The sequence below is a fragment of the Filicampus tigris genome, chromosome 12 (genome assembly GCF_054856515.1).
Source record: "Filicampus tigris isolate MCC_2025a chromosome 12, RoL_Ftig_1.0, whole genome shotgun sequence".
NCBI classification, from domain to species: Eukaryota; Metazoa; Chordata; class Actinopteri; order Syngnathiformes; family Syngnathidae; genus Filicampus; species Filicampus tigris.
Genome location: NC_141228.1, coordinates 24,265,043 through 24,286,979, shown reverse-complemented (window position 1 = coordinate 24,286,979; position 21,937 = coordinate 24,265,043). Strand labels below are relative to the sequence as shown.

General features: G+C 46.4%; 3 protein-coding genes across 9 annotated transcripts; 1 reads left to right on the top strand and 2 right to left on the bottom strand.

Annotated features, from left to right (window-relative positions):
* Positions 1-348: 348 nt before the first annotated feature.
* Positions 349-4,524, bottom strand: LOC147139345 (NAD-dependent protein deacylase sirtuin-5A, mitochondrial-like). Of its 4 annotated transcripts, none has more exons than XM_086047026.1 (9): positions 4,145-4,524; positions 3,844-3,953; positions 3,623-3,756; positions 2,411-2,636; positions 1,989-2,076; positions 1,406-1,459; positions 1,215-1,338; positions 978-1,093; positions 349-888 (listed from the first exon to the last, which is right to left on the bottom strand). In XM_086047026.1, the coding sequence occupies exons 2-9, from the start codon at positions 3,938-3,940 to the stop codon at positions 816-818; spliced, it is 912 nt and encodes a 303-aa protein (XP_085903152.1). In that variant the 5' UTR covers positions 3,941-3,953; positions 4,145-4,524; the 3' UTR covers positions 349-815. The 4 variants fall into 4 exon arrangements, with proteins under 4 accessions (XP_085903152.1, XP_085903153.1, XP_085903154.1 ...); XM_086047027.1 differs by having other exon boundaries at positions 4,226-4,524; XM_086047028.1 differs by having other exon boundaries at positions 4,329-4,524.
* A 124-nt stretch (positions 4,525-4,648) lies between these two features.
* phactr1 (phosphatase and actin regulator 1) lies at positions 4,649-15,689 on the top strand. 3 transcript variants are annotated; one of them, XM_086047022.1, is made up of 13 exons: positions 4,745-5,080; positions 9,334-9,498; positions 9,686-9,766; positions 10,269-10,388; positions 10,584-10,787; positions 10,866-11,133; positions 11,983-12,194; positions 12,471-12,627; positions 13,034-13,089; positions 13,177-13,235; positions 14,355-14,495; positions 14,572-14,648; positions 15,183-15,689. In XM_086047022.1, the coding sequence occupies exons 1-13, from the start codon at positions 4,972-4,974 to the stop codon at positions 15,196-15,198; spliced, it is 1,665 nt and encodes a 554-aa protein (XP_085903148.1). In that variant the 5' UTR covers positions 4,745-4,971; the 3' UTR covers positions 15,199-15,689. The 3 variants fall into 3 exon arrangements, with proteins under 3 accessions (XP_085903147.1, XP_085903148.1, XP_085903149.1); XM_086047023.1 differs by having other exon boundaries at positions 4,750-5,080; positions 10,953-11,133; XM_086047021.1 differs by having other exon boundaries at positions 4,649-5,080; positions 10,584-11,133.
* Positions 15,690-16,123: 434 nt separating this feature from the next.
* Positions 16,124-21,750, bottom strand: tbc1d7 (TBC1 domain family, member 7). Of its 2 annotated transcripts, none has more exons than XM_086047030.1 (8): positions 21,453-21,750; positions 20,367-20,486; positions 20,064-20,144; positions 19,235-19,425; positions 18,857-18,994; positions 18,105-18,250; positions 17,155-17,284; positions 16,124-17,051 (listed from the first exon to the last, which is right to left on the bottom strand). In XM_086047030.1, the coding sequence occupies exons 2-8, from the start codon at positions 20,476-20,478 to the stop codon at positions 16,965-16,967; spliced, it is 885 nt and encodes a 294-aa protein (XP_085903156.1). In that variant the 5' UTR covers positions 20,479-20,486; positions 21,453-21,750; the 3' UTR covers positions 16,124-16,964. The 2 variants fall into 2 exon arrangements, with proteins under 2 accessions (XP_085903156.1, XP_085903155.1); XM_086047029.1 differs by lacking the exon at positions 21,453-21,750 and adding an exon at positions 20,622-20,884.
* Between the last annotated feature and the right edge of the window lie 187 nt (positions 21,751-21,937).

The following is a 21,937-nucleotide window of genomic DNA, read 5'->3' as shown; positions in this document are numbered from 1 at the left end:
TTACGATTATGTTCACTTCACGTCCTACACGGGCCTCTCATCAAATTCTTTCGAGAGCTCCAATTCCAAGTTGAGGAAGGAAATCCGTTGACGGCCTGCTCACAGAAGCCGTACCGTCATGCCGCCGGCATTTTCCGACACGTGCTCCGAACTTGGCCCCGGCGTCGCCGTTCTGCCGGCAATCCGGGCAACGCCGCTCCGACTGGCATGAAATCGCGGCCGAGCCAAGAGGCGCAATCTCGTCTTCGTCCAAAGCACTTCAAGCATCTCCAATAGTACTGCGCTGCAGAATGAGAGTGCGCCACACGGAAATAGAAGGAAAGTCTTCCGTTGTTCGGGAAGAGTTGATGAGTTTCATAAACACTTGTATTGACATGTTCTTATCAAAGTGTACAGTGAGCGTTTTGGTCGGTGCATATGCTGTGCCAAGATACAAGACGTGCTCAAATACAACTTGTGTGGAGGGACTCATAGAGCAGCGGCTTAACACTGCCCCCTGCTGCCCTGCATTTATGATGCAAGAGGCTCACAGATGTGGTACCGATGGGGACAAGCCAAAAGTTGTTATATTTTGCACTTGGGACGAAATGAGGAAATCCACTTCGACTGCACAGGGTCACATTTTTTTCTTCCCCCGCAAAAAATTGAAGGAACTTGCACTGGGAGAGTTTTTAAATCTGCTGCATGGTGGCTTCGGATGCTCGACGAGGTCCGTGCACACTTTGGAAGACTTGACTGGTCGCCAACTACTGTCCGTCTATTGTCTGCCCGTCTAATCATCCGGCATCAAGCAGTTGCTTGTGTGAGTATAGTTGTCACTCTTTTTCAGATGCATGTGGACTTAAGGCCGGGGGCAAGGTCGTCCCACAAGGGCCATGAAAGTGAAACCTAACAAGTGAGAAAGCACAATGCGCTCAAACGCGTCGAGGCAAAGGAGGCGAAATGTTGAACAGGCGGCGGCGGCGGCGGCGACGCACTTGAAACGCATCGTGGCCGGCGTGTTTTCCATGTTGAACTCAGCCACGGGCACGCCTCTCGCAGCCACTTGGGGGGCAAACATGGCTGCGGGATACACCACGGACGAAGTGCCAACCTGTGGGGTCAAAGGCTTTGGTTTGGACATATAGAGCGCCGTGGGCGGGGCCTAAGAGCATCATTCCATTGCAATATTTGGGGGGGAAGAGAAAAATGCCGTTTGCTTATTTTACACTCACCACCAAGCAGAGGTCACAGTTATCAAGCGCTTGCTCGGCTCGAATTAGGGTATCCGAATCCAGAGCCTCTCCAAACCAAACGACAGCTGGTCTCAGAAGACCGCGACAGCCGCCTTGCTCACACCTGAAACAACACGCACACATTGACGCACAAGCACACGCAGCAGAAAACAGACGACAACGCTTCCTACCTGGGGAGGTCCTGGACGGGGATCCCGGCATCCTGCGTTTCGGGCTCTGGAGCTCTGAGGAAGCCATCGGATACGAGCGCTTGAGCACCGCGCGGCAAAAAGTACTTTGCAAAGCTCAAAGGCAACTGGGGCGGCCTGCGTAAGAATATCGCACCCGCGCGAGCACTGAGATTGAGCAACGTTTTCTCAAAATTGGACAGAAAGGGCACACGAGACCAAACGTTGCAGCCTGAGATCAGCTGAGGACGTCAGCGAGCCGTAGCGGGCATTCATTTGGGTGACTTTCATTTCATCCATTTGAGTTTTTGCCCGTAGGCGAGAATGTGACTGATTGGCCGTTCGCATGTGGCCCGCAACAGGCTGTGCCGCGTCTCGCAGCCGACGCGCGAACGGACCGTCACCTCAGTTGTGACCTCATCTCGGATCATTACCGCTGTTCTCATTTCAAATGACATACTTCACAAGTGAGATTTGAATTTGACATCGTAATCAGCCCGACGCCAAGGCGGTGCTAAGCGACTACACTTGGTACGTTGATGTGGGAGTTCAAGGCAAAGTCCATCCAAGTGCACGTGTCACTTACCCTTTGCCCTCCAGAGCAGCACAAATGGGGCTGTTGTAATTGGCCGCTTCATGACCGCAACTCATACAGCGGGTTTTAAACAGACTCCCTGGAGAGGGCAACAAACAAAAGGGTCACAATGGAAAACTCACCTTCACGTTCGTCTTGTATTGCAGCTTAACCGTGAAATAACCACAAATGTTCAACAATTGGGATTACAGGTCCAAACATGCTACTCATTTACAGCGTTTACCGCATGTGGCAATCGACAAGATCCGCCGAGCAAGCGCCTACTCAAACATTTTGAGGCTCGCTCGCTCGCCGCGGAAAGCTCAGCCAAGCCGCTCACAGTTCCTCGCTCGGTCTTTATCCCACTAAAGCGTGCTAACCGACCGACTGCCGTTGCACTACGTCAAAGGCAATTGTTCCGTGCGAGGATTTACCGTGAATTTCAAAGATGTTCTTCGATCCGGCGCGGCGGTGAAGTTCATCAATGTTCTGCGTGATGACGGCGAGCGCGCGGCCCTGCCCGGCCAGACGCCGCTCGCACTCGGCGATGGCCAGGTGAGCGGGATTCGGAGTCTTGGTAAGCATGACCTCACGACGGTAGTGGTAAAACTCCCAAACGCGGGACGGGTTTCTGGAGAAGGCCTCGGGAGTGGCAAGGTCCTAAAGAGCACGGGAGCACAATTCATACATAAGATAACACAGGCATAGGCCTGCCTCTGGCCCAAAGTCACTCGGGCTTCAGCTCTCCACGAAGCCCAAAGAAGTTGGAAAGAAATGACGCGTGCGTGCATTCGGAGAGCTTAATCACCGCAACGTAAAACAAAAATACAAGACCGCTACTCATTCTTGGTGGTGGTGTACATTTGCATTAGCATCGGCTTGGTAAAATTCATGTCAGCGCGTAATTGGTTTGTCAGTCGTCATTAGCTTTGATTCTTTTTTGAAAATGCTTTGTTTTAGTTTAGTTTTCATAGGATCATTGTTTTAATATCTAATGTACCGTATTTGTCCATGCAAGATTGGTCACTAAGTGTTGTGTAATAAAGTAAAATAAAATGTGATTGTCAAACAACCATTTGACCTTCCTCCTTCCTTGCGGACAAACAGCCATATCGAAACGAATTCATTTCAAATGAACTCATGTTAAGATATTAACTGCCCCAATGGGACATTCAACATAACAGATTCACACCGTTCCCATTTTAAATTCAAAACATTCGGCTCATTTATGTCACCTTGGGAACAATTTTCAACACGCCTAGGAATTTCAATTTCAACAAAACAGGTTCACGTCATCGTTCCCATTTGAAATGATAAACATTCAGCACATTTCATTTACCTTGGTAGGGATTTTCAACACGCCAAAAATGTCTACGGCCGCCCAAAATATTGCCCATTCTGTATCAATCATTCTTTCATTTTCTTCATGCATTCATATTTTTTCCATTCACATGCAATCTCTCCAAAAACGGCAAATGCGTCCTTACTACGAAGTGACCACGGCGCACTGATAACAAAACTCCCCTGTACATTTCATACATTGAAATACTGCATACATCACACTTTGCAAGCCAAGGCATGACATGGAAACGATTGGTAATTCGCTTTTTTTTTTTAAATGAAAGAAGAAAGAAGAAAACGCATACCTGAGCTTGCCACTTTCTCCAGTAGCCCCCCGCCCCCCTGAAGGTGGGGACTCCACTTTCTGCACTCACACCTGCTCCGGTGAGGATGGCGATGTTGGAGGCCTTGGAGAAGATCTCCCTAAATGCAGCCAGATCTGTGCAAGAAAAGGTATTGCCAACAATGACTTCTCTGTTCTCTCTATGAAGACAATGTGAACGTGCGAGCACCGCAGTGCTCTTACCTGAACTGGGTCTGCTCATACTTTGGCTGTCCCAACGTTTCCTCAGGGTAGCATAACGGTTGATCGGGTCTCTCGAGGTCAACTGGCGTACAATCATCAGGTTTCAATGACTAGGAATGAAGTTGCATTGTTATCTTTGAAATCACAGCTGCAGTGCCCTTTGCATCAGTAATGAGTTGGAGTCCATCCATTACGTTACAATGTACGTTCCACATCACCACCAAATGCGACCCCCCCACCCAAATTTTTTTTTAACATTGTTTAATGAATACCATTCCGACAGCGACACTCAAATACATACATGCAGATTGGTGAACATTAACGACGCTATTACTCGTACAAGATAGGAGCTTGTTTACGTTTAACAGGCAATCAAACTAACGCTGTTTTTCGCCGTAGCTGCGCGTGCTTTGCTGCATTTACACAATGGAGCTGTAACGACGTGTATGCACACACTTAAGTTCGACAGTTCTAGGTTGGTTTACGTTGCAAGCCCGACTTCGACGTTTTCCTCAACCTGTCAGTGTGACACGGCACCGGGACACTTCCGCTTCCGGATGTCCGTCTCTTCCGCCCCGATTTCTTAATTTCAAACTATTAGTTGAAACTCACGGTTACTCTTAATATTAAACACACAAATAAAGAAAATAATTACTTGGTGTGTAAATAACGCTAAACGCGCAAATCATAATGAATGCTTGGGACACAGGAAAAACAGACCAGCAGAGGGAGCACTCATACCACTTCTCAGCATATTGGCCACAGTAGCCTTTTTTTCCTTCTTTTCAGTAGGCCTGCAGTATTTAGTCTTTTCCGGGTGGTGGCTAATGTACAGTTTGAAAAGCACGTACTGTTCTGTATGGTGACTGCCACATTAATGTCTTAAAGCCAGTTATGATATGGTCACAACAATCTGAACGGCCAACTCTGACTTGCCATTGACGATGAGCGAGCGCGTGAAGCTCAGTCTGACTCTGCAGGCAAATAACCCCCCCCCCATCAGCCTTAACAATAACCCGCCCACTCCTGCACTGCCTGTCGGGGGTTGCGCTCGCGAGTGGCTGCGGCGGCGCCGAGTCTCGTTACGCCGCTCGTCCGTGCACGTTGGCCGGCTGGCAGGCCCTGGACATGGCGGCGGCCGCGGAGCAGGAGGACCGCAGACCGATCCGGAGGGTTCGTTCCAAGAGTGACACGCCATACATCAATGAAGCGCGGATCTCTTTGCACCTGGAGACAGGTGAGCTTGATGAGCCCACGTCCGCATGTCATATTGTTGTACACGTGCAGCCTCTTCAACCGTTTGCTCATTCAAGTGACGATCGCGACATCTTCAGCAACAGAATCAGCATGACTGGGCTTTCGTGATGCTGCTCTGGCGGTACCCATGATGCTCAGCCGCACGTTGGAGGACATTAACCTCACAGTGACTCATGCACATGGGAGAACTCGCCAAATGCGATGGCTTTAATTTCAAATGACTGATTCGTGGGGAGCAAATCCCGGTTAGGTACGGTAATTATCTAGAATCCAAAGAGTAGGATGCTAAACCAGTCTCGGAAGTGAGGCTTCATTGGGGTGCATTGCTATCGTGCCGTTTTATGGCAGCATTGGGAGAAATGTAAGTGAGGCGTAGTTGTTAAATGGTGTTCGTTTACGGCTGCGCTTGTCACCGTGACAGTTTCCTTTGTTGCCATGGTCACGATGATACTCAGACAAAGGCAGGGCAGCTGAAACCTTGCTTTCCTAGATGCATAAACGGGAGATGAGCTCTTCCTCGCATTCAGCAAAAAGTCGTCGTCATCGTCGTCATGTTGGTCGAAAACGATCTTTCCTAACGCGTCAATGCAAAGCCGTTCACTGTCCAGCGGTGTTGAAACGGACAGAGACCTCAGAGTCTCTCCTCTGGATCAGCGTTCATCATCCTCCACAGAATGACTGCTTCTTCCATCCCCCCCCCCCCCCCTTCACTTGTACCCTCCCCCAGGGAAAGCAAAGAGTCAAATCCCAATCACATGCTGCGCATTGACGACTACCCGTGGCTCCACGCCACCTTTTCTTTCCTCCACCCTCAAGCATTTTCCTCACCAGTCAATACGAAGCAGAGTCGCAGCTCCTCCCAGCAGGCGATGCTTTGGCTTTATTTGAGATTGACAAGCATGGTTGAAGGAGGACAGCCACATCAACGTGCTGGCCTGCTCTGTGCTGCAGCTGCATCATTCCGCCATTACCAAAATGCACAGACGCCGTTTTTGGCCCTTCCTCCAAATTGCTACGGTCTAATTCTAGATTTTAGCCACCAGTCGCGCCTGTACCGACTGGGTTCTATTAACTAATACGAACAGCCCCACCTGTCTGATAAGGTACATTTGCAGCATAGCATATACCCGTACTGTATGCCCTGCTATAACAAAAAAATGGGACTGATAGTGGTCAAATTTGATGCAGTTGCGAGCTTTGAATACTGTGTGCAAACATTCTATGCAAGTCAATGCACATTTCTGACGGTCATTGAACAGTTGCAACATTTTGCACTCTCCACAATCTCTTAATAGTCCTACTCGTTGTTTTGCAGCCTGCTTGAACGCTTCGCTTTGATATTTGTTCGTGGAGTTATTTTCAGCCTGACCCGTTGTGGTGTATTTTGGGCCATATTAGCCGTGGGGGATGTTGCTTGACTTTTAGAAACACGTCCGCTCGCTACATAATCACTAAATGCTTCCAGTTGTTTGTTTGTTTGTTTGTTTAATGTCATGCTGGTTGTTCCCAAAAGACTGCTGAAAAGTCTCCCGAAAGTCTGTTTGAGAACAGAAGAGAATAGATGGAGACAGGAAGGAGAAGTTGCGGTGAAAGGCCGACTCATTCACACGTTTACAGGGATGCGTGCACATCCACGTCGCGCACATACATTGCACTCCCACTAATGCGGCCCTTTGTATTGTCCCAACATGCTGAACCAAGTCACTGAGAGGAGGGTGATTCGAGAGCTTGATCGCTGTGTAATCGATTTAAGAAAACAATGACACACTATCAGGGGGAGGGAACTGCAGTTCCTTGAGAGCCATATCCTAGTCTGCCCGTTTTGGCTCTCTCCCCATACAACGCAGCTGATTCAAACGAACAGCTCATCAGCATGCTCGGTAGAAGTCTGAACCAATCCTGATCATTTGAGCCAGGTGTGTAGTAGGAGGGAGAGGTCCTAAACAGGCACACGAATATTATTGCTCTCGAGGAACTGGCGTTCCTTAGCCCTGACATAGTGTGTCATTTTTTCCTTGATGCTTTTTTTTTTTTCCTATGACGCCTGGCATATAATGGAGTGGAATGGATTCAGCCTCTCTGGTTCTCCGGTCACGATTCTTTCAGCAACATGCTCCTATTGCTAACATTAGTATATTAGTATAACACAATGAAGAAGCAACAAGAGGCTGTCGCAAAGCGCTGCTTTTAATCGATTGCTTGTGGAATATCTTTTTATCCGACTTGGCAGCGGTTCTTTCTATGATGCCAATTCCACATTTTCTATCAGCAATCACATCTTTGACATTTTTTAAACTTGTGAGTATGCAGTGTGCGGATGGAAGAAGCTAAATTGGTGGTAATTACCGTAAGCGAGGAACAGCTTCACTTCCCAATTGGCTGCTAGCATCACTTCAGTCAAGGGATTGTAGATTACAGCCAAGTCCAGTGCACATTATTTATATTTCACAAGCGACGTTATCTCAATGCACTTGACATATGCTGGGCTGCCGGACGAACATTTGGTTTGTCATGAGCTGGGTCGGTACTGGCTCTTAGCCAATCAGTATATAAATCTCCGAGCCACACGTGCGTCTGTATAGTTAGCCACAACACCACGTGTGTTTATGTGGCTAAATCTTTAGCCCCACTTTGCCGGTCCTCCTGACTTGGAGTTAAACCACAGCTACCGACAAATCCTGCTGCATTTGCACACTCAACCTATGCGAATCAGCATCGTGGCCGCAACTAAAACAACGGTGCTCTCATCGACCATACGGCAAATGCAAATACAAACGTTGTCCAAGTCGGTGTTTGGGAGTACTGTAGTGAGTGTCTTTAGATGCTCCGTTACACACACAATAAACGTGAATTAAACTGCCATCTCATTTTTGATGAGCACTTCTTCTCAGCTGTTGTATTTTAATGTTGGGCACAATTTTACTTGGAGAGCTAAGTATTTTGGGGGAACATTTGGCAACCAACCTCATACAGTGGCATAGAGGCCACTATACACAGCTGTTTATGTTGACAGATTCCAGTCGTTTTCGGCAAACATCTCAAAGCAACATGGCTCTATACTGTACGGGTGAGAGATCAAGGGAATACACAATCATTGAAATGTGACTGGCCGGGCGATATCCGTCCTCTTAGAAAGAGATGCCGGATGACGAGTAAAAGCTGACCTGGAAATTTGCCAGCTTCCCGCTTCGATCAGTGTGAAATTGAACACCCTGTCCACGGTGCACCTCTTTGTGTTGACAGCAATTGCCACTAGGTGGCGCGGATGTCACTACACATCAAATATGACTGCACACTTGGTAAACGGCAACATCCCGCTTTGGCAAGATCTGTCGCAAAGGGACGGGCAAAGAAATCCTGGCACGCCATCCTTAAAAGTCGGGCTGCACGTGGCTAGACCATTCAAGGTGGCCCGTTGGGCGAATAACAGACCAATGCTAGCGAGCAACGATCAGCTACTACTTGCCACATTGAGCCGCAGGTTGTTTGTTCACGTTGGTCTGACGATGCAATTTTGTGGTCTTCATAGAGGGTTGACGGCAGCCCTTGCCAGAATAGATCTGTCAGCCAGGCTAGTGCTGGAATTGCCCTGTAAGCGCTATACGGCAACACCTCCACAGCTGATTAGTCCACTCCTTCTGGACGCCTGAGCTTCTCCTGTACCACTCACCGCTTACTACAAACAAAACAGCGTACGAGTCCCTCGACAAATTGCTTATATTTTGAAATGTTGAAACAAAGAAATATGCGCGGTTGTGAATAGAACCAGTTTTCTGTGCAAATCGACTGACCTCCCCCAAATTTGTGGTCTTGTATTATTGGGTTGTTGGGCCTTCCGATTCGGACATACACCAGTTTTGCAGTCACTAGGACTGTTTCTCTTAAACGTTACCCTTGACCCTTTTTTTTTTTTTTTTTTTTTTTAAAGCTGTTACCTATAAAAATCAAAGCCTCCGTGTTTTGTGTTTAATCCAAAAAGGCGGAACCACCTGCGTACATCCCCTTGTGACTAATGTGACAGAGCATTCGACGGCGTTGGAGCGTGACCTTATTTCCTGCCGTAAGGCAGCATCGTGTCTGCCGGCACGGCCGCATGAATCGGTTTGCATACTGGCAAAGCGTCAAGACGCTGTAGCGCACCTCACAAAACCCCGACGTGTTCGGCATTGGAAAATAACATTCCCGGAAACGAGGCTTATTTTCCTGTTGAAGCGTTTTCATTTTGTGTTTCAGCTGAAGAAGTGGAAAGGCTGGCAGCAATGCGCTCGGATTCGCTAGTGCCTGGCACGCACACGCCTCCAATTAGGCGGCGAAGTAAATTTGCCACCCTGGGGCGCATCTTTAAACCCTGGAAATGGAGAAAGAAGAAGAGTGACAAGTTCAAGCAGACCTCTGCTGGTGAGGACTGAAAACTCTCCGTATGGCGTCTTTTTGCCGACTGTGGGTAGGCCTGGAACTTATCCCCTGTGATGTTCACTGTATGCGGAGTGCAACGGAATATATTCTTGTGAAGTCTTGCAAAGTAGAAGTCGGGTCACTTGATGATGCGCGTCACTAGTGCGCTTTCTGCCGCTTTCTCTCTCAGTGCTGGAGAGAAAAATGTCTACAAGACAGAGCAGAGAGGAGCTTATCAAGAAAGGCGTCCTGAAGGAAGTTCATGAGAAAGGTGAGTCCAAAGCACAAAGCGTAACATCGTTGAGCAGACGTGTGCATTGTTTGTCTCTTGCTGGAGAAGCGATGGCCTGACACTTTACCGATGGACAATTCAGAATTGAACCCAAACTATTGGATTTGCACCCAGCAATGAAATTGCTCCATAAATCCAACCATAAAAGTTCACATGGTTGACTTTGGGCTCCTGCCAGCAGAGGTCACCCCGGTGATTCACTCACATGATTTATTGGGCACAGCTTTTAGGCCAGATGCAACTCTCCTGTTTTATTTGTGCTTTCGATCAGCGCCGGAGAGCTTTAGCTGATGGGCCGCGAAGGACGACTTTTGACAACATTTCATTTCCAACAAGTGACTACATCGGAACATCACCTTGCTCATATTCCCTTCATAGAAAACGAGATGCGGCGAGGCTTACATTGTTCCTTTTCTATCTCCAACACGAATCCGAGTTCCTGTCCCACTTGACGTCATGCTCTTGTGCCGTGCTTGTGTAGACAGTTCGTCATCGCTACAGGAGGAGGAGACGCTGCAAAACGGCCGTTCGCCGGTGCCGGTGCGCAGCCTGTCGCAGTCCGAAGCTTCGGAGCCAATGGAAGGAGCAGCTGCAACTGCAGGTAGGCAACGCGGCATCTGGAGCATCGAAGTCTGCTCGCGGTCCAGAGTGTAAAGCGGTCTTAGAAAACAACAAGGACATATCGGTCGTGCCCTGCGCTACAGCAATGGGAGCTCACGCAAACTCAAAGTCCATCTGGAAAGCCAAGACCCTTGCAAGCTAGTACGATGTTTCACTTCCCTTGCTTTATCCCCAGGTTTACTGGAGTTTGAGATCGCCGCTGAGGGTACAAATGAAGAGGAGCATGCCCAAAAGGGGAATCAGGCTCCGCCCACAAAAAAGCCTTCTGCGTATCCAGGGGACGATGGTGAATCGACATTGCACAGACCTCCTACGTTACACAAGCAACCTCCTGCACTACCACCCAAACCCTTCGGCAGGATAGCGAACCACAGTACAGGTACGTTCGCCTGGGTCACATTCCTAGAATGGAGTTCGGGCCCTTTACAAGCCGCCTCTTCCTTTTGCCAATTCCCAGATGGCACCCCGGTAAAGTCGCCGTGCATGTCGGTCAAGATATCCCCTCCTCTACCTCCGAAGAAGCTCATGATCTCCGTGCCCGCAGGGACCGTGGAGCCCTTGTCGCCTTTGCTGGCCTTCCAGAAGTGCTCCGCCCCTGCCGGCCACGCTCTTGCGGGCGGGCACTCGCTGCAGTACGGAACGCTTCCTGTTCCGCTCCAGCCGCCGAGCAGAATCATTGAGGAGCTCAACAAGACCCTGGCCCTGACCATGCAGAGGTTTGAGAGGTGAGCACCCGCGCAGATTGGAAATGCAACCGCAACAATTCGGGCGGAGACATTATGGCTTCAGAGTTGTCCATCGGCCGCTCTTTCTGCAGTTGAGATTCACAACATTACAACATGAAGAAGAAAACATTCATTTCATCCATTTCCTAATAATGCTTTTGGAGACGCGGGAATTCCGCGGATGAGGAGTTGGTTTTGGTTGGTGCTTACCTATATGCTAAACATATTAGGAGTAAACATTTGTAATCATCAGATTAAAAGTGATAGATATTGCTTTTGTCCAACACCGCATGTCTATGCTAGAAACCTCAAATTGAAAACAGTGACTGTGAACACACGGCAGCCCTAGCTGCGAGACTTTCCATTTCCCCTTGTGGGCAAAGTACCAAGCCTCCAAATGACCTTTTGAATCTGATATCCTGCACAATCGCGAGGGTTGTCCATCACCATGCACGTCTATTTTCTTTTCCCCTAAATGGCGCCTTGATGCACGTAGAGCTCGTTGGAAGGCGTTTGGTGGGTTGAAAGGTTTGAGCTCAAGCTTTGCTAAAATGAACAAGTTACACCCTCCGTCATCTATCTTGCACCTTCCAATCCATCAATATGATGCTGGTTGCCTGTTTTAGGATCACTTTTACACTCTCAGACCTGTTGCAGTTTAAGAAGGTAGCTATGTTTGTTTTCTGCTTTGTCTGTGGACATTAATTGTATACCACATTAGTTTCTTGACATTTTGAGAGCCACGACTGATAAAACCAACACTGCATTCAATGCTTCCCCGAAGCATACTGTGCAACGCGACCATAAGCAAGCACTCCTGACCTCTATGCCCTTTCCCACCAACCACAGTTCTGCGATGCGCGCCGTTCCCACGGTGATGATGGAATGTGACGACAAGGAGAATCTCCCCAATGAGACGGACTATGAGGATCTACCCGTTAAGTATGGGGATGATGATGATGATGATGATGATGATGAAGAAGAGGAGGAATTAGAAGAGGAGGAGGAGGAAGAAGTGGATGAGGAGGAAGAGGAAGATGATGATGAAGCATTGTTTACAAGTAGGTGTTTTTTCCTCTGGCTTGTTAAGTGTTCACCCATTCACACTCATTTACACGGAAATGAGAATTATTCTTCTCTCAGACATCAAGGATGTGCAGTAACATACACTCGTTTTACTCTTTGCAAGAGAACGTATTCTTCATATCTTGAAAGGAATGCATCATTCTTTCCTGCGGCAAAGACAAAAAGAAATAAAAAGCAAAAACACACGGTACAGTCACAAAGCTGATTGTGTTAGGTCAGCATGTTGTTGACGAATGATCTCGCCAACGCAGGCACACTGGCCCTGAAGGTGCTACGAAAGGACTCTTTGGCCATTAAGATCAGCAACCGGCCATCAAAGAGGGAGCTGGAGGACAAGAACATTCTGCCGCTGCAGTCCGACCAGGAGAGACTTGAGTCCCGACAGCAAACGGCAACCAAACTCACACGGTGCGCATACTAGCGGCACCCGTGCGCTCGGCCACGCCCGGGAAAGCGCTTTTGTCGTTGAAAATGCATTCACCGATGCGAGTATCTCAGTTTAAGTGCTCCAGCGCAATTCGGCCTGAGATGCAAACTGACAGATGACAGCGAATACAATTTCAACGTCTAAAGACTTACCTTCACAATGACGTATAAGAGCAACTTTTTGAACATATTGCAGGATCACTTGTACATCATTTGTATCCTGCAGAATTAAAGTGTCAATTTCTTTTCAAGCCCTGAGCTAAACTGTTCAATAACGTCAATATTACAATCCTGCATTACTGAGTAGAGTGGAAACATTTTGTCTTCTTCTTCTTATCCGACTCCCGACATCATCATGCAAATCAACAAAAACCTTTTTTCCCCCCAGACGGTTGAGTCAACGGCCAACTGCCGAGGAACTGGAACAGAGGAATATCCTGAAACGTGCGTAACTTTGCATGCTAAAAACACAACCCAAAAGACAAAAAGCGCCTACGAGATGCGTGGTCGTCTTCTGTGTTTCTCCTTCAGCTCGAAACGACCTGGAGGAGCAGGAGAAGTGGGAGATCAAGAGACACTTATCCAAAAAAGTAAGACGGACGACTTTGATCAGCCAACTCAACTGCGCAGATCATACTTTCAGAGAAACATAATCTATATGACCACCATTCAATTGACGGCGCCTGGTATTGAAATTGGGCCATTTTTGAAAGAATAAAAACTTTTGCAATGAGTCAATTTGAAGGTTTTCTTCATGCAAGCGAATGAAAGAAACAAACTGAGGATGATGGCTTTGGTTTCGATTCAAAGTGAAATTCTTCGCCACGCGGCAGGCGGGGAATTCACCCGGATTGTTCCAAGAGAATGATTGTCTCCTCGGTAGACTTTCGGATTTCCTCAGTTATGCAATTAGGATCTCGCCCTAATTCCACTTTCACAGTGGCCGATTTCATTCAGAATTTGGCTTCATTTTGAAACTCATAAAACTATACTACAAATTGGAAATATAACTTAGGTTAGCTTATTAAGCAATTAATAAACCATTCGCTTAGAATTGTTGAACAGATATTCCCGATGGTGGTTAACTACCAAATACTACAACTGCCAAGTAGTTGTAATTTCACAATTAAATTTCCATAGGAAATGTCAAGTGAATGAGTTTGTTTCAGGCTAAAGGTTGCACTTTTCAAACCTCAACTCATAGGCTTGTTTATATTACAATTTTAACATCATAAAAAGTGTAACACAAAAGTAAAATAAGGTAAAACTACTCTCCCTTTGAACATGCCTTATTTTTTGATTTTTAACTGTGTTACTCATTATAGTACGTTTGTGTTTTGATGTGGATCATCACAAAACCTTCTCTGGTGGCACCATGAAAATCACAAAGAAGCCAATTAAAAAGGAACACACTGTTCATTTTGACAAAATTTGCTGAATCCTGGCTCATGGGAAGACGGATTAGCCTTCAGTAACTGATCCCTCATTTAGCTGAATTAAAGCTTCCGATACTCTCTGTGTATTGTTAATTTTCTTGATTGTATGCCATGAGTTATTTGGACTTTGGAGGTATGAACATTTGGGGCAGGTGTCAACTCCAAATTTGATGACGCGCCGTATGAGCGGTTCGTCGTAACAGCTGTTGAATGATTTCCTTGAAAGAAACGTGTCCGCTAGAGCTCATTTGCGTTTGTGCCTGCGTTCTGTAGCTCAGCCAGCGGCCTACGGTGGAAGAGCTGAGAGAGGCAAAGATCCTCATTCGCTTTAGCGACTACGTGGAAGTTGCTGAGGCTCAGGACTACGACAGGAGAGCGGACAAGCCCTGGACCAGACTCACGGCCGCTGACAAGGTTCCTGCACGATGACAACAACGGCGGCCCAGTGTGGACAGTTGATTCGTCTCGTTGACTTTTCTTTGTCATTCAGGCTGCCATAAGGAAAGAGCTGAATGAGTTTAAAAGCACAGAGATGGATGTGCACGAGTCCAGTCGGCACCTCACCAGGTATTCGAAAAATAAATAAATTCACACATTTAAAAAAAGTAACCTCAATCTTGCTAATAAAACATGCAGAGCTTGGAGTTGACTTACTTAGCATGAAAAACAAGAATGCTAGGATGTTAGCAGCATTTATTTTTTTTTTAATAGGAGGTACAAACTTCAAATGTCACAGATGGTTTGTTTGATGAAAATGTTCAATCTGATAATGGATGAACTGGTTTCAAAATCTTTGAAGGACATTTTGCCGGAAGTCATTTGTGCGTATGAGCAGGTGCAAGTCGCCGAAGGTACTGAGGGCATGTTTTAGCATGTTTGGCTGGACGTACGTCATTCAATGACGGATTAGCATCCAACGTCTGCTCACGCTACAGTCAAAGTAGCAGTTTTGTGATCGACTACACCATATCTACTTTCCATCGAGGTCTGATTTGTCAGCCTAAATATTTGCCCTCGGCAATTGTGCCAACTGAAGAACACTTGTGCCCAAATTGCTTATGAAAATGTACCGGTAGTTGACCTCTCCATTTTCTGCCGCAGGTTTCATAGGCCCTAAAGGAAAAACTGGCCAAGTCGCTTTTCCAGCACAAGCGAGCAGCGGTCAGGCGTCTTTCCTCGCATTGCCCTCGCACTGCACCGCAGAAGATCTCCTCTCCTGTGATCACGACCCAGACGACACACACTTGGCAACTTTGATTTGAATCTGGTTTCTGACTGATTCGGATTTCAAAAGACATTTTGTATCAACAAACTTTGCACTTTTGTCAAGTAAAATCTGTGCCAATTTGGATGACTTTGAGGAAGACTGGACTTGAAAGCGACTCTTAGCGATTCGGAAATCCTAATTCCGTTATTTGACAATGTTTTATTTATATTGAAGAACGTCTCGATGTACATCCAGCAATGTCCATTTGCACCCATTTCCTTCAGGGCTTTTGCAGCCAGCCGATTCGATTCTCAGTGTCACCATGTTGAGAATTGTGACAGGGTACAATGATCATGTTCCATATTCAAGTAGAATGAAATGAAGGATTATGTGCAATGAGACTGGAGTGGCGGATTGTGACCTTTAATACAATACACACAGGAGGGGGCTGATACGATACACGATGATATATCTATTAGATTGCTGTTTGTGGGCCCTTTTTCATTGCTTCCAGGTGAGTTCAACGCTCACCCAACATTTGGTTCTCCAAAACTCTAACGTCTTCAAATTCGGAAAACAACAATGCAAGATTGACCTTTATGTTTCTGGGGTGCATTCAGAAGCGTGTACAGCTTCTGGATACCAGTGCCCCGATTTTTAACCAAAGCAACTTGCCTGTTTGAGTTCGAATGCGCCCCACGCTTCCTGATGTTGACAGTTGAGTAAGCTTCGGGTTCCCTGTGCCGCGTGATTACAACACTTGATTTCATACAGCCTTTGTTAGACACAGGAAAACATGTCAATGTGATAACCTCACAATGATTTTACACTTAACTGAATTATCAGTGCAACACTTTATTGTCTTGGTTTTGTCCAATTTACAGTATTTGCCAACCATAAGCTTATCGGTTTCCATTCAGTTGATACAAGCGTATTAAAGAGCACCTCGTTACTATGACCTGCCATGGCTACAGGCAGTACAGTTCACGATTATTGTACAGGAAGTGCCTTGAGATCATCACAATAAAAGGAGCCTCTTAGAGATGCTGCTTATTGTCAGCAGTCAGGCAAACCTGTGCAATAATCATGGCGTGTCCTGTCGACTTGGGCAAAAAGGTAAACGTCTCCCCTCTACAGACTTTAGCAAAGATGGACACACTTGAACGAATCACATTTGACAGAAATATGCCTATTGTTTTCAAGTCTTCACGCTGACGCCGCTTCAATTCGTGGGAACGACGGTCAAAAACACAAGTGTTGCCATTGTATCTGTGCGGCGTGCATCTTCTTTCCCGTCAATTTTAACGGCGATGACTGGGGACTTCTCTGAAGGAGAACTGCTCTGTGTTTGTATGTGAAGAGCATCTGTGTGATTGTGTTGCCAAGCTACTTGCTTGCATGAACACGACTTGGAGGTAACAAAGAAATGTGACTTTTTTTTCTAAAGCAGAACAACTGTTCATTGTGAGTCTTCTATGATGCAAGCCCTTTCTTAAAAAAAGAAATGAAGAGAAAGAAGAGATTTTTTTTCTCTTCTTCCAAACACGAACATTGTCAGTTTCTCTCCATGTTCATCATGGCTGCTCTTCTCACCGTCCTTTCAAGCGCTTCCTCATTTTATCGGCAACAAGATCACGACGACGAGTATGCGCGGTCCAAGCAGATTTCCTCACAGTTTACATGGCATGTATCGGGGTGCCACAATACTTGTGCCACAGATCAATAGCTTTGGTCACGATGGCATCTGTGTTCTCCTGCGGTATCTGCGAGGGAGACAAACACAAGGTGAGGTGAGAAAGCGGCGCGCGGGCTTGCTCGGTAGTGAAATCGTGTCCATTTGGCCACGCGGCGCGGTTGCGGACTCACATTGCACAGAAACTTGACAATGCCCTCTGGTCGGCTGATACCCAGCAACAGAATCTTGTAGCTGAGCAGGATCTCCAGGGCAACAAACACCAGGATCTTACAGGAGCCACTGATCACCTTGTCCCACACTCTTGGAAACACATCCGTTCAGGGGCAATAGATCGTTAGCGTATCGCCATCACCCAATGTTCAAACATCCCAGATACTCATTTGGAAATTCCGACGACATGGCTCATGCGACCTTGCCGCGCTTGCGTCGCATGTCAAGTTCAGTGCAACCAACCACGTGCCTCCCTTCGAGTTTGGCATTGATCGACAGCTAAAAGCAGCCAATGACAATCATCTTGAGGAGGGAGCAGCAGCGCACACGCGACAAATGCGCCAGCGAGAGTTGCGAGACACGGCCAAATGCCGTCGACCCACAGAATACGCTCTGCACAACGCGGCGGGCCTGCGCGCTAGCGCTACATAGTGCGTCCATCCACACAGCGCGCCTCCCCCCCCGCCCCCTTTCTTTCTTTTTGGGTCTGTCTCGGTGTGCAGCCCGGTGCCAAATGGCTCACGGACCGGAACCGATCGAAACAATGTGGGCTTTTCTAGCAATCTATAAAACTCAACTCCGCTTGATTGACAGGCGTCGTGCTTTCACAACGGCTGCAGCTGTAAGGATGCTTTCGTACATCAAGACGAATGATGCGGGTGAAATCACGCTATTGCTATTGTAGTTAATTACAACCAATGGTCCATCTGGTCACTACTACTACTTGCAAAACCCAAATCAAATCAGTAAGCTTCCATCCTCCATTCTAGTGGTTGGGATGGCAAACGAAAACATTCAATATTCACTGACATTTTATACTGCCCAAAGGCTGAAATAATAAGAAAACAAATCTGTTGGTGTCCTAAGACTTTTGCACAGTACAGCATATATATGAAATTATTAGACTCACCTCTGCAAGCTGGACTCGGGCAGGCAGCCAGCAAAGCAGCGCCTGAACCAGAGGTTGTACGGAAGCTGGGCCAAAGCGCCGCTACTCTTCAAATGGCTGAGCAGACCGGGCTCCTCCTGACTCAGGAAGTGCTCCAGGCTCTTCGGCTACATCAGCAAAGACGGGACAGAACGACAGCCAATTCAAACCTAATCCACGGTCCACGGGCACGCCGGAGACACTGTGTTCCCGATTTGTGCGGGTGGAAACGGGCATGGTTGATGTGACAAAATTCGGAATTTAGGCGCTAAAGTGGCACCAGTTCAATTTAAAAAGCGCAACATTTTATACTCATTAAAAACACGGGGAAATGCTTCACACAAGGCCAATTCCTACCCAACTTGTATATTCCAAATCACCTATTGTTTTTTAGGTAGTGTTCAAATGTCTTCAGATGTTCAATCTGGGCGTTAAGCTACAAACGTCACAATTAGAATTTAAAAAACTTAAAAAATAACATGAAAAATTGCACTCCGTGCAGTGAATGGATATACATTATTATACAAGGTTTTTTTTTTGGAGTTAACTGAAAAAAAAAATCCTTTTCCGCAATATTCTCATTTCTTGAGATGCACCTGTATGTCACTTGAAATGCACATGTAAGGCAAATACCGGCAGAATATTAGAAAAGAATCTGAGTCGGGAAATAAATCTCAACTGGGCACTTGGAGCTGCGGTGTAAATGGAGCCTTTGACAATGCTGTGACACTTACAAGATGTGGAAGTGAGTCTCCAAACTTGGTGTGGAACTGACTGATAAAACTTTTAATGAGCCAGTAGCAGTCGACGGGATCCTCCACTATCTCCTCCATGGCCTGACTGATGAACAGGAAGTCTTCATTCTCTTTATCCTGAAATCCAGATTCACACTTCATGTATGAAAAATGCATACTGTATATATAAAAACATTGAATATACTTTTTTTACACCACAGGAGGAGGGATTTTTTTTTTTAACGTTACAATGGTTTGCAAACCGAAATTCCTTAGACCAGTTGCGAAAGACCCTCTTCCATTGAAAAATGTGCTTGACGTGCATATAAACACACATCTGCGGTTGCAAACATTCCGAGAATAAAAGCGCCATCTTACCGGTGGTGAGATTTCAGAGCAGCGCGGCAGCATGTGGCTCTCCAGCTGGAACATACGCAAGTACACATGCGTGGAAGGTGTGGAGGACTTGATGAATCTCATCACTTCCAGAGCCTCCATGATGTCTTGGTACTGGTCCTTTCTGTAGCTTCCAACCAGGGCATGAGAGTCACTGTGGGGCGGCAGGACGCCTGAAGAACAGATAAGCAGGAATCCCGATGTGTCATGAGAAAAAACAGTCAGTGTGTGGATGTATATGAAGAAAAAAGTCTGCAAGCCGTTTGCCATTAGTTGAATTTACTGTCTTTATGGAAGTGCAAGTGTGCTTCGTGTGGGCCGGGCACTGACGTAACTCCAAATTTGCTAATGCTAATAATCCATTTTCTACACTGCTTATCCAGGGCTCGAGACTGCAGCCAATATGGTCACAATTGCGGCCAATTTTTCAATGTGTGCGTTTCAAAATTTCAGCTGGTCGCACTAGCCCAAAAGCATGTTTGACACCTTTGTTATTTTTCATGTACAATTAAGTCCTTTAAAAATAAATTTTGCCACTTGATGTTGACTGAAAATGACATCACATGTCTTGAGGACTCCGGTACCAATTAATCACGGCTCAGTCGACGGCAAGTGGCAAAATGTGTTTTTAAAGGTATTCATTGTACATGAAAAATAATGATGTCATAAAATTCATTAGAAACAAAATATATACTGTTTTGTATGTACTGTACTGCTAAAAATGTCAAAATTAGTTAAGTATCCCTTTATTTAAAAAAAGAATAATCGCCAACTGGTTCCTTGTGCAATCTACAGTGCAAATGTGTTTTACCTAACAAAACCTTCCACACATGGACCCTGTACATGGACGGGAGGGGGAAACGTTGACTGAAGGTGCTCAGCTTCTCAAGATCTGTCAAAGAGTCACAAAGTTTCCGTAAACTAACTGAATGGCATGGAACTATACGGTTAGAAAATAAAGGACACAGACATTTCAACATTTTATAGATAGCTACTGGTACTTGAATTTGACAAGTTGCATCATACTGACCATAAAACGGTCTTTAATAAATCTTCTAGTGGCAGTTAGGTCAGTCACTCAGTTTTGAATTGTGTGACGCGAATTGACACTTACCCAGAGGGTTATCCTTCAGCAGTATTTCTAGGGACTTTTTCTCCTCCACTCCTCTAAAGCCAACTTTCTCATAATAAGCAGAGCGGAAGTTTCTCTGTGGGTCGTCAGCCATAATTTCACCTGACCGAAGCAATCACAAACAAGAGGAAACGTTCACGTCATAATCAATGGCCAACAGCGAAAGGGTTAATGAGTTCACGACCCACGTCGTCCACATACACAACGGGGGCATACAAATAGTTGCAAAGCTCTGACCTTTGCGCCTTGAGCGACGTTGCTGAATGCTTCGTCCCCTACCGTTTAAACCTTTTAAGCGGCCGCACTCTTGCCATGGTTACTTCCGTTACCAGACTTTCACTTACTTAAGGATTTATGACTACATTTTATATATTTAATTTCATTTATGACTTCACATTGCGGCGCCACAAGCTATACTTAAGCTAAAGTGCCGTCAAAAGAGCGACTTCCACTCGTCTTCCGTCTCCCGTTCTTCTTCTTTCTGTAGCATCATAGCGGTTGGCAGAAGCGTTTGGGTGCATTACCGCCACCTACATGTATGGAGTTTGAACCACGTATGCCCGCAGCTAAACTATTAGCCTTCCATAAAAATAAGTACATTTAAAAAAAAAAAAACTGCTAGCCATACTAAAAGCCCGCAGTTAGTATAAAATGCTGCAGCAAGACTCTTGACAAGGACATGAAAGTGTGATCACATGACTACGATACTTGCTTACTTGTTTTGGCTCCTGGTCTATGTCACGCAATTTTAAGGTTTTGTTAGTTACTTATAAATGATGGCATAGTTTAGCAATATTCGGTCTTGCTGACTAGGTAGTGTATGTTTCGTCCCGAAACCTATGTTCTCAAGTCGCAAACACTGGTCTTTTCGGTGACGCCAAGACGTAAAAAGAAAGTCAGCAGGTTCGAGATAAAGCATTTGCTATTTAGGTTCCAGTACTGTGGAATGCCCCACCTGCAGAAATTACAGTGGCTACCTCAGTAGAAATGTTGAAATATCCATTTAAAACTCATTTTTACACTCTGGCATTTAGTGAAACTGCACGATAATGTTTTACTGTAGCCTACCTTAATTCTTCTTCTCTCTCCTCTCCAGCTTGGAGCTAGGTGGCGATGGCCGAATCGATATAGCCGACCAGAAAAAGATATTTGGTGCATCACTTCTCCAGAAGTGGGGGATTCTGCACCGACCGACTGGGCCAAGTCCCAAGGAAGAATCACTTTCCCTGAGGTATGCATGTACCTGAGGCGCTTCATCTCATAAAACCCTCATGCTATTTTAGCTAACATTGTATAGCACAACATCACTGGGATGTTGTCCATCGGCATCCATTGCAGCCCGGAACCCTCCATCTGTGGGCCCTTCTTCAGGTTTATGGCAGACATGTCTAGCTGCGGTCCTCAAGGGCCGCATTCCTGCCTGTTTTTCATCTGTCCCTAACCCCATCTAACCCTTGTGCGACACACCTGGTTCAAATGATCAGCTCATCAGCAAGCTCTGAAGAAGCTTGACAACAATCATGATCTTTCTAATCAGGTGTGCTGCAGCAGGG

Bases quoted from the DNA above. Each gene is read 5' to 3' on its own strand.
- LOC147139345 (XM_086047026.1), bottom strand. From the start codon at position 3,940: ATGATTGTACGCCAGTTGACCTCGAGAGACCCGATCAACCGTTATGCT. The intron at 3,757-3,843 runs GTAAGAGCACTG...TTTCTTGCACAG, and splicing joins TATGAGCAGACCCAGTTCAG to ATCTGGCTGCATTTAGGGAG. The intron at 889-977 runs GTGCGTCGCCGC...CTCACTTGTTAG, and splicing joins CCGGCCACGATGCGTTTCAA to GTTTCACTTTCATGGCCCTT.
- phactr1 (XM_086047021.1), top strand. From the start codon at position 4,972: ATGGCGGCGGCCGCGGAGCAGGAGGACCGCAGACCGATCCGGAGGGTT. The intron at 11,134-11,982 runs GTGAGCACCCGC...CACCAACCACAG, and splicing joins ACCATGCAGAGGTTTGAGAG to TTCTGCGATGCGCGCCGTTC. The intron at 12,195-12,470 runs GTAGGTGTTTTT...TCGCCAACGCAG, and splicing joins TGATGAAGCATTGTTTACAA to GCACACTGGCCCTGAAGGTG.
- tbc1d7 (XM_086047030.1), bottom strand. From the start codon at position 20,478: ATGGCTGACGACCCACAGAGAAACTTCCGCTCTGCTTATTATGAGAAA. The intron at 20,145-20,366 runs GTAAGTGTCAAT...ACTCTTTGACAG, and splicing joins GCTGAAGGATAACCCTCTGG to ATCTTGAGAAGCTGAGCACC. The intron at 17,285-18,104 runs GTGAGTCTAATA...TGTGTTTCCAAG, and splicing joins CCCGAGTCCAGCTTGCAGAG to AGTGTGGGACAAGGTGATCA.